Source organism: Patiria miniata, unplaced genomic scaffold (assembly GCF_015706575.1).
Source record: "Patiria miniata isolate m_02_andy unplaced genomic scaffold, ASM1570657v1 HiC_scaffold_14, whole genome shotgun sequence".
Taxonomy (NCBI): Eukaryota; Metazoa; Echinodermata; class Asteroidea; order Valvatida; family Asterinidae; genus Patiria; species Patiria miniata.
The window spans coordinates 10,872,517-10,884,542 of record NW_024037052.1 but is presented as its reverse complement, the minus strand read 5'-3'; the positions used below and the strand labels follow the sequence as shown (position 1 = coordinate 10,884,542).

At 39.2% G+C, this 12,026-nt stretch overlaps 1 protein-coding gene across 1 annotated transcript in view; it reads right to left on the bottom strand.

The window, feature by feature from the left end:
* Positions 1–12,026, bottom strand: part of LOC119722043 (cytoplasmic dynein 2 intermediate chain 1-like) — a 244,618-nt gene that overhangs the window by 181,650 nt on the left and 50,942 nt on the right. The window contains exon 9 of the mRNA XM_038192032.1: positions 4,532–4,556. Within this exon, the coding sequence (XP_038047960.1) occupies positions 4,532–4,556 (25 nt within the window). The remainder of the gene's footprint in view (positions 1–4,531; positions 4,557–12,026) is intronic.

Genomic DNA, 12,026 nt, shown 5'->3' with positions numbered 1-12,026 from the left:
CTGTCATATTTTTTTTGTATACCATGTACTGGTACCATAAATCAAGTTTTCATTCATATCCACACACAACGTATCTCAGCTGTATCAATCAAGCAATGAAAAAGTGTCTTCAGTAATAATGTACCATTGAACCAATGATGTAGACTACATGTAGAAGAAATCAAGTGATTTTTTTAAATCACTGATTCAATACAATTTTTTTTCAACAGCATTTATCAATTTATTTAGTTTTGTGGATGATGGGTATCATAGGAACCTGTAAACTCCTTTGTGATAGGTGTGAGGGTGCATGGGGAGATTTAGACACATGTTCAGACATATCAATATTTTGAAAGTAAAAAAAAAATTTAAAAATCTGATTTAAATCAAATAAATCCGATTTTTTTTTTATTTAAAAAAAAATGGTGGACATAGAAAAGTTGTCTGCTGTGATCAGTCGTGTCTTGCGAAGTCTCATATATATAATGATGAAAGTGATGTGAACGGATTTTCTGACGGGTAACGGACGCAAAAGAAAACATGACGACCTCCATATATTGTTTACGGATGATGAAAAATTAGTAGCGAAAAAGTGAATAAAAGCACTTTTCCACTCCTTTGATGAAATTAGATATTTTTGGTATGTTAAATAGTGATATTTCCTTAGCGTGATAGCATTAAAATTAATTTTACTGCAATTTGTTCTAGGTCAGGCCCTGTTTTGTTCTAAATTGACGGACTACAACCCGACCTGCTGCTAAGAGAAAAGAGGACGCTCACGAGGCACGTATGCCGCGGGTCATTATGGGTAGGACACCAGAGGGCGCTACTGTATAAAACTCTTAGCGGGAAATACCTGCCGGTCTAGGGAATATGCATAAGTAGATTGCTCTTCAGGTATAAAGTTGAGTGAAGTAGACACATGGTTTTCACCTTTGAAGTACACAGTAACTTAAAATTTGAAAGAGCAATTTAAAATATCCTTATAAATAATCTTTAAACATTTTGCTCAAACAATTCAGGGGGATAGGGGCCAGGAATCGCCTCAGATTGCACCACAGAGTATCTAGAATCCAAAATTTGTAAAACTACCGGTACTAGCCCGGTAAACATTGAAACAAACCTACTCGTCTACGCCACAGATGCACACCAAAATGTTATTTATCAAAGTTCTAGGAAACAAATTACGGAATTCCTTAACATTTATTTGAAAATTAACAGTCGGTAGTAAATTGATTATTCTGATTGGTTAAGATTAAATAAAAACGACCGATAAGGTTTACTTTTCATCCCACAACGTTCAAAATGAACGTATATCCCGGAGTATGCACACAAATAATGCAGTGTAAAACTGTTGAATATTGGTCGACAGAGGGTGCTAGTCTTGAACGGCGAAACAGAGCTCTGAAATAGCAAACTCCGCATAAGTTCAACAAAGTTACACATGCAGATGAATTTTGAGCTTATTTTGATACTTAATTATTAATGTTTGGGTTGTTTTTATTGGTATATTTCCTGATGATACAAGAAAAATCGATGATGTCCGGGTCATATGCGGTTTGAAACCACTGTGCATAAGTACTGCACACATTTCACGATAATTGAAGGGCTTGTTCCTCAACCTTTTGTTCCAAAAATCTGCTGATTTTTGTTCGAGGAACCAAGCTCCTCAACCTGTGGACGATGCATCGGTAAACATTTGAAGTTCCACAGGTCGTCGCTGTATTGGAGTGTGGTTCCAATTGTTTAGGGCCTTGTACCACCATTGCAGGTCCGTTATCACTGCTGGCGTGAGTTTCAGACTGTCGTACCAAGAAGTCTTGGTTGCTATGACCCTGTACACATTGACACTCACACTGTCCTTGCTTGTATGGATGGTTTTCGTAGACCCCTCTGAATGTCTCGCCGGAGTTTTCGCGTTCTCTCTTGGGGAATGCATATAGTTGGCACAGTGCCCAGGTAGGTTGAGATATATTATACCAGATCCACAATTTTGTGTGTTCAGGTACCAATGAGGATTTGTCATAATTAATTGTCTACCCAAGGTCCTCTAGAGTGGCAATTAGGAAGTCTGATTCGGCAGTAATATCATTAAAGGCGCACCTGACAATAATACCTTTCTGAAGCAAGTTCTTAATCTCACTGTTTAAAACAGTTTTTTGATCACTTGAAAAAATGTTGTGAGGCAATTCAATCACCGGTGGGTAAGTGGTAAACGGGAGTGTAACACCGCATTAAAATGAACTAATTAAAGTTGACGCACCTATTTCTTGTCACTCGGAGTAGTTTGTGAGTGGCATGATTAAGAACTATTCTCCTGCATACTGAGGTTGGTTGGGAGGATGGTTTGCTGCTAAGCCAATGAACACATCCGTGCTACCTTGATCACGACCACCTACACCTCTACTTAAATTTCAATAACTTCTGCCTCTGGGGGATTTGACCTTGGATTTGAATGTGCCCCTGATGTTGATTTTCTTGAAGCTGCGTCTAGTTCTGCTGCTACTTTTAGCTGGTTTATCCCTCGATCAGAGAAGTGAGCATTGTTCTTCAGAAAGCTGCGAAACAATTTGGAGGTATCCTCATCAAATTGCGATGCCATTAATAAGTACCCTGAATTCACGCTGATTGAAGTCCAATGTGGCTTTCAAGATCACAGCCAGCTGGTCCAAGAATGCTGGATCCACACTTTCATTCTTGTGAAGGTTGGTGTACACTAGCTGAAGCACTTTCAGAGCTGTTTCTACGTAGCGACTGCTCTTTTGTAGCAGAAAATAAAGTGCCCTCTCAGTTTTATTATTGGTACCTGATGGACAGGGGCCCTCAAACAGCCCGAGCAAACAGTCCAGTTGTACTTGTGAGACGGTATCCTTTACCGCGCTGAACTCCTTCGGGATGGTCAGTGACTGGTGTGTCAGTGACTGGTGTGTTTGCCTGATTCTCACAGGCGCAATCGGGCTTGTCGTGCTGTGTCGTTTCAACCACACTGTTCTTTCGGGACAATCCTCGTTTTTAGCGCTGATAATCTCTTCTGAATATCGTTGAGCCCAGTCAGAAGTTGTGTATTCTCACCAGAATTATGTTCTACAACATTTTGTGACAATTTGTCAATTTTTTACAGCATCGAAAGCCGGATCATGTGGCATGAATGCGCGATAGAACACAAGACCCTAGATGTCATGACCTGAATAATAAATAAACAGGACATAGGTCATGACATCCAAGCCCACAGTGTGGGGGCGCTGTTCCATTGTAATTACTGTACTCCTGATGTTTGTAGTGTATGTGTATGTTTATACGTATACTGACTTACAGGGTACCGGGAACAAAGGGCAACAATAGGGACAATGGTATCCTACAAGTTGGTCTTTAGAAATCTAAGTACCCTATATGTAAAACGCTATGGAGTTTGAGATTTCAATAGGAACAAAGGACAATAAAAGAAGGGAAGTCAAGTGGACAATAGTGGTACCCCATAACTACCCAAAAACACAGTTGGGTGTGTGGGGTGGGGATTCTTGGCCCAGTTATAATAAACCACTTAAAATCACTTAAAATCACTTGAACTCTCTTCAAAATTTGTTGTACACTATTTTTTGCTGCTACGAAGAAAATAGCCATACCATCTAAAAAATGAAGTTTTCAGCAACTTAATTACCAAACCTTGATTCTTTCTTTTCTGGCACATACCTGTACTTACCAACTATCTCTGTGCACATGGTATGGTTAGTTGACCTACTCTAGAACCTGCAGAATGTAGATACCCTGCCTTTTTTCTTTACACTGTTATGTATCGTCACAGAGCTGACATACCGGCGAATCAACCATTTTGGCGATTTTGAGATTTTGTTATTTTGGGGGTTTATAAAGGTTGCTCCTTCAAATGTTTAAGCCAAAATTCTTAATTCTTGTCTGTATTTGGAGATTCGGAGCCCCGCCTGTGGCGAATCAGTCACAATAACAAAATCCATAATTTGACATAGTGACGAATACAGAATTTTGCTGGTAACCAGCTAATGTAAGGTGTGCGTTCAAAGTACCAACAATTCAACGAATGTTATTTGTCAGTTTGTCGAATTGCGAGCACGTGCGCGCGCGATCCGACGAATAGCATACAAACAGTGTGTAGAACAACCGGCTATTTAGAGATTTTGTAATTTGACAAACTGACAAATACGTTTACGATCAAATAAAATCATATCGCACAACTTCTCTGATTAAATACTCCAAACAGGGTTTTCACTTATTCATCGGTATGTCAGGTCTGCGACGATATGTGCAATTGTACATAGCTTTTATTTTCCACTATTTTCAGGAAGATAATAGTTTATTAAAGTAAATTAAGTGTTTTGATGAGGAACTTGATTACATTATTTTGCCATTAAATACCACGGAGGTACATGGGTACACCTATACAGATGCCTGTTCGAAAAATAAGATTCTGGCAGCTGAAAATTACTTTTATACATCAAACAATGTTTTAAGGACCCGATTATATTGACATTCTACTGTAATCTCAACTTAATGAAAGTAAAAGTGAGAAATAACTTACCACTGGATTTAGATTTTGGAAGTACCTGAGGGAGAGAAAGAGAAAAATAGGAGGTTAAACATAAGCTTTCTGTATTCTTTTGTGACTTCCGTTCAAGGCCCAGGAGAACCCATTGCTCTCAATCATCCATACTGGTACCAGATACCGGTAGGCTTGGGCAATTCCATGCCGGAATGCACAATTCCACTTTTTGAGGAATTCACTCTTTGAAGTAGCTGATTCCAGGTCGCTGAGCGTTGATTCCAGTTTACATGTGATGATTTTGAAAAACCTGCCAACTTCCACACTACTTTAAAGAACGCCCGATTCTTTAACGGAACAGACTCTCTCTAGTTTTAAAAGCATGCACTGCGTCAAAGACAAGCTGACAGCATAACTCTCTGATGATGCCACATTAAAGGAGCACTTTTCTAAGACCTATATCTACATAACTGTAGGTCCAATTTGATTGTAACTTCACAGGTACCTAGACTTTTGGGTAGGGTGCCTAATTTGTAGGGTGCATTGATACCTGCCATGTAATATATTTATTCCCATATTTGGGTATATATATATATTTTCTTTTTGAAAAGTATATTTTGGGGATTCTACTTACATATATATCCTTACTTCAATAACATTTTCTTAAGCATAAACATAAATAAAGTGACTGAATAATTATGAGGACAAAGTAACGATAACAAATGACTACTATTATACCCTAAACTTGAAGTTGCGCACATTTACCAGATATCGTCAAGTGATCTCACCAAACGTCGGTATCGATGAGCTTGAATTTCACAAAGTTACTAACTAGCAGAGTAACCCTAACAAAAAATAAATGGGAAATCATGTAAAAAATTATTAGATCTGCTTAGCCCAAGAATCAAAAAAAGGGAAAAAATAGGTGTCCATAAATTGGGCTAAAAATTACGCGATGGGTTGCCTAACGTGGGGGACTTGCACAAGTTCAAGCGAATCCCCCAAAATAAAAAAATTATTGTTGTTGACAATAATGATGCCTACGTCAAAAGTTTTCTTACCAATAATTTTGGGAATTTCCTCGAACTTGTTCAAGTCTCCCATGTTAGGCAACCCTTTTCCTTACTTTTAGCCCAATTCACAGACACCTCGTTCCCCCCCCCCCCCATTTTTCATGTATGTTTGTGCCTTCCACTTAGTTTGTCTCATTGTGCCCAGGTATCCCACTCGACGCCATCAGCCTTTGTCCCTTAATAAGGCTTAAATACGGCATGACATAATCAGTCTTTTCTTACTCTAATGTTTGTTTCAATACGTCTATTGATGCTCCGTATTCAAATGATGTAGTAGTCTTTTAAGACTCTAGTGTATGTGGTTTGGCCTTGTAGAATTTCTTAATTCAATTTGGTCTGGCCTAGTAGCCTTAGAATAAATGGTTCTCCTTTAATGTACCCAAAACAGCTTGACTGTTTGTCTCCTTATTTTATGTAGTTCATTAAAGTTGATTAAGATGTTTATTTTGTTTTCCTTAAAAATCTGAGTTATTAGGAATAAAGGAGACCTATGGAAGTGCAGCCAGCAATGTCAATGTTCCCTTCCAGGTGATAAATAGGGAGCTACAATTTTTTTTAATTCACAATTATTGATTTGCTCTTCATCAGTATAATTCACGGTCAATTTGCATGGCAAAAAGAAAGCAACGAATATTCCTTTTACAGAAATGTAGCCCAGTTGATTTTATGGTGAGTTTTATTGGAAACTTATTTTGAGTATATATATCTTTTCGGGGTATAACTTTGGGAAAATTCACAACATGGAAATTTTGGACATTTATGCCACCATAGCGCCAGAATATGTGGGTAAAATGAATCGCCAACATGCGAAGACTAATGGATGTCTCACACTGCGCATGTGCAGCATGTAACTCCTCAGTGACTACACCGGCAATAGGCTATGAACATACATGTTTTGTTTTCTGGGCTAAACATCACGATGTTATCGTTGTTCACTTGATTTTCCATAAAGTTTGAATAGGGAACTGTGCCAAGGGTAAGCAACTTGATGAATTTGGAGCTCATCAATACTGAGGTTTGGCAAGACTACTTGAGGATATCTTGAGACAAGGTACATGCGTGCAACTTTAGCTTATAATAGTAGCCAATTTGGATTGTTACTTTGGCCTCATGATTATTCAGTCACTCATATGCTTTAGAACATTTTATTGAAGTATGCGAAAGTAGAATTACCAAAATATACTTTTCAAAAAATCAAAAATATACCCAAATTTCCCCACAGAAGTGTGGTGGGAGTCTACGAGCAATACTTACCTGTAGAGCCACTACATTTGCATATTCCCCTTACCGGCAGGTTCCATTCGCTAAGAGTTTATACAACAGCGCCCTCTATAATACTACCCACACTGCCCTGCACCACGAGCGCCATGTTGGCTTCCTCTTTTCTCGTGCTCTACAGGATTAAGCTCTTGTTATGGAACTAGTGGGGAAAGGAGGGAGGGATGCTCTACAGGTAAGTATCGCTCGTAGACTCCCACCACACTTCTGTGGGGGGGAAGTCTACTTCACTCGCTTACCTGTAGAGCCACTACATTTGCATAGAGTAGCACCGCCTTAAGGTGGTGGGCAGTGAGATATGTGTACTGTAAGTTCCAGTTCAATTAGTACGGAAGTATATAGACAATATAAACTCCCTGTAAGCTCTATGTATATGTACATGTAATAGTCAACCCATACACATTAATTGGGGAACTACTATGAAAACTAGTAAAGAATGAAGCATTGACTGGGACTCATGAAGTCAAATCCAATGTTAAGGTCTTTCTTCTGAAGTCTTGACGGCAGATTTTTTGGCTGCTGTCAGGACGGGGCCGTATCATAAGTGCGACACCTCATAGGTTCGACGCTTTCAGACTTATGAGGCCGTCGGACTTATGAGGCAAAAAAATTATTTATTCTGCATCATAGGTCCGATGCCTCATTAATCCGACGCCTCATAAGTCCGACGTTGAAAAAAACGAGGTGTTTAATTTGTCAGACTAACGAGGCGTCGGAGCAGTGAGGCGTCGGACCTATGAGGCGTCTGACTTATGAGGCGTCGGACCTTTGAGGCGTCGGACTTATGAGCGGACCCCGTTAGGACTGTACATCCAGGTCTTCCCTCAAACTGCAATACATCTTTCAGGTAGCAGGCTTAGAATGTGTTGGGAGATTTCCAGCAAGCAGCTTGATGATGATGAAGATGATTTTTTCCAAGGGAACCCCTTTGAAGAAGGCCAAGGATTTTGCGATCGCTCGAACATCATGTTAAAGCAGCATAGTGTACCACATGAGAATTTATTAACTGTATATATGGGATATATCAGACCTCTTACCGAATATGCAGCACCAGCTGGAGTGGAGCCCTGACTCAACACCAAAACAACGCATTGAGAGGATCCATAAACGCGCACTGCGGACAGTATTTGGATCTGCCTACACAACATATGATGGGGATTTCTAGGGATGGGGTGGGGTGGGGACGGGTGGGGACAGGTAAGGAGAGACAGGTAGGGGGCCCACCCCACCCCAACCACCCCACCCTTGTGACTTGACTTGACTTGACTCCAATCAATTTGTTTTGCTGACATTAACACGTTTCTTAAAGTTACAACAACAAAAAACCTCTGGGCGTTCGTGCGCACTTGCATGATAGCTGGGCATCCTGAGCCTGCCACACGTCATGTACATTACTAGCACTACGCTTGTGTTATGGTGAAGTTTGTGCCGTACGTAGTCTGAGTACCATCCATTGTTATAGAGCGGTCATTCCATGGAGACCATAGGCTACACTGGGTACACATTGAGTGGTTTACTGTAAGCGTGCTACATGTAACTTGGGTTTAAACAACTAGAAAACGGCTGCTACCCCCAATCCACCATAAAATAGAAAGAATTCACATCATGCATTAAACGAACACGTTTGGAAAGACATTTTGTCAGACATCCCTCAAACATTCAACAAGATGGAACAAGTTTGAAAATATTATATCAAAATGCATTTTTAGACTCTTGAGAGAGGATGTTGAAAAGTGTGATTTTTTTAAATCTCAATACATGATGCACGTTTTGATAAACCCCATTCCAATCTCTACTCCGGCTCCGTCGTCGAACACATAAACTGGTTCCCGTACTGGTGCATCTAATATTTGTTTTAAATGACTCGAAACTTGACTTGACTTGAAAAAAAAATTGACTTGGGACTTGACTTGTGAACAATTGACTCGAGACTTGACTTGACTAGGAAAAAAATTGACTTGAGAATTGACTTGACTTGCTAAAATTTGACTTGGGACTTGACTTGACTTGGAAAAAACATGACTTGGTTACAACTCTGCAAAATAGGCATAGTTAATATGAAGTCACATGTCACATGATGACGTCATCATTGTGCATTCCAAAAATATATGTTCATAATGACAAAAACTGTCATTTACAAAAAATGTACATGTACATAACTATATAACATGATTAATTTGAACTAAATGCATCCCATTTTTTATATCAAGTTGAAATTAATTTAAATTTAGATTGATCATTTATCATTCATTCCAAAAATGTATTTTCACAATCACTAAAACTGTGATTTATATAACTTTATAAGATATTTATTTTGAACTAAATGCAGCCAAGTGTTTTATTTAAAATTGAAATGAATTTGAAATCAGATTGATCATTTATCATTCCAAAAATAAAATTTGATAATGACGAAAACTGTAATTGACATAACTTAAAAAGACATTTAATTTGAACTAAATGGGCATCAAGCAGAGTGTAGAATGGGAAGAGATCAATGGTTGGCCATATTATCCTCAATCAAAAATGTGTATTGTCATAATTGCTTGCTTATGTACCTTTGACTGAGTGCTTTTCCTTAACACATAATTTTTGTCTTTAACACTTTGTTTGACAATTGCTTGCTTCTCAGATTCCAAGCTTTATTTATAATGTAATGTTCTTGATGACTGCATGCCAATAGAAAGGGTACCCCTGTAACAGATATCCATAGAAAAGTGAGAATTTGACATCAATACCTTTGGAAACAAAGCCTTTCAGTGTTCGAGTTATTAATTTAGTTATGAACCACATAATTCACATTTTTAAAATGTGGTTACAATGTACATGAAAGAAAGTTGGACATGCAATGCGTTTGACAAAAGTTTCTCTCTTTTGTTATTGGAAGACCTGTCTAATTTGTAGCACTAGAGGGCGTAATTTCCTTTGACAACTCTACTGGTCTGTTCATAGACATATGGGTCAGTTGCATGCCCAGCAAATTTTAAACTTCACAGTTTACAACACTGAGCGTAGTCTATGGCGGGCGCGGTTCTACGGGGGGGCTAGGGGGGGGGGCTGTAGCTCCCCCTCCCCAAATTTTGTCTAGCCCCCCCAAAATAAATTCCGTAAAAAAATAAATGCAATAGCAAAAAGAATGATTGTGATGTACATGCGAACGGTCTCCCCCTAAAGAAGAAATAGCCGTGACAAGGGTGCATTAGTTAATATATTGTGAATGATTTTAGGATTTAGGATTTTTTGGCGCTCCCCATTGAAAATATGGCATTAACAACCCCCCCAATATAATAATTGATAAAACACCAAACGTGAAAAGCAAGTTCACATCCTTTACCAATTTTAAATTACAAGGCACTTTCAGTTTCAACCAGAAGGAAGGGTCATGTGATTTTGCACATAATATAAAAAATGAAGACCCTGGATTATTCTATCAATTCCCGCAAACGTCATGTTCATATCTCTCACGGTTGATTTTATACTGATTTTTAAAGATTATATACATTCATCTTTTACGTGACGTCACGTGACCATGATGACGTCATCGTGGCATCACTTCAATTTTCATCTATAACACATCCCGGTCTAGGTACATACAGACATTTCACCCAATCGGCCTTGTAGTTCTATAGATATTGGCCTCCAAAATATGTACTTTAAAGCTATAGTCCATCATTTGCAACTATCCAAAAAGTAACTGACGTAATTATTGTTGACAGACATACTTGGTTGAAAGAAAGTTAGGGGACTAAACTCCCTGCAAAATTCTCTCTGGCAAGCTGTCATTTTAAAGAAATCAACGAAAGAAGGCCTTTCCAACGGTGCGTCTTAAGACACACCGTTGGAAATTTCCGTTAGCAATTCGTTTTTATTCGGCAAAGCGCGCGCAAGCGTTGGCACGACACACACGCGCGCGCGCGCGCGGCTGCTATAATTCGTCGGATCACTGCGCGACATGGCGTAGCTGCGATCGGCTCAGTGAGAACGTTTCCTGGATGCTGAATTCAGGCCTAATTCAAAACATGATTCAGAACTTTTGATTTGAAATCGAGATCCTAGAATGCTCTTTATCTCAAAATAGACAGCTGAAGCTGAGCTGAAACTTCATCAGGTTAGTTGTTCAGCACCCTTCTTTAGATTTTTAACACTTTTGTTGCTTCAAACGAACAAAATGCACAAATTACAAATAATGGACTATACCTTTAAGTGTGATGTCACAGTTCAGGTGATGACGTCATGATGACGTCAATGTTTGGCACACATCTTCAAATGCTGGTCTAAGTGTGTGTCTATAGTAAAAAGGCAATCAAATTGATTTTAGTGCCCTAAGTGCCGGTAACAAAAGAAATGTACAATTGCTATGGGCAAAATGACTGGGGAAAAAAAATTCTTAACCAAAAAAAGGCTGTTTCGGCCTGTTGCCGAAACAGCCAATTACAGTAATTCCTTAGTGGGCGGCTAGTTGTTTAACTTAAACTCGTTCTTAATAACTAAATGTAAGGGAATATCCATTCTTAAGTTGTGGCATTATAGTCATGTTAATTTAGCTTTTTGTGAAGGTTTCGCTCTTGAGCTCAAAATTCTAATTAACAGTTAAAAAATAGCGCTCATTAGGCCATTCTTAAGCATGGAATGCACAGGTTTTTGCCATTCTTAAGTTATTGCTCATTGATAAGTTAATCGAATACCATCTTTTCGCTTAAGGAACCGTGCTTGTGCATGATATTCTAATTAAAAGTCAATTTGGGGGGTCTTTAGGCATGTGCCCCCTCCCACACGCACGAGGTGTGACACTTGAAAATGACGATTTTGAAGGTTGGACACCCCCACCCACTCACTGCTACCATCAAACCTTTTGTGCACAATATTCTAATTAAACCTCTCTGGGCTCTCCGACTAATAAGCCAGTCCCATCGGATTGACAGTGCATCTATGTGCCATGCTTGAGGACTGGGTGTTCGAGAGCAGAACACTGGTGGTTGGTTGTTCTTTGACGACATAAAGAGATCTATGTGTGGTCGGTCTATCAATCTGAATAGAGTCTGTACCACTTCTGGTCGCAGAGTCCATTCTGTCGGGATGATGGTCCCCCGAGACAGAGCGTCTGCGACGACATTCTCCTTGCCAGGTACATGTGTTGCTGTGAGAGTGACTTTGTTCAGAATACAAAATCGGAACAGTTCCAAAGT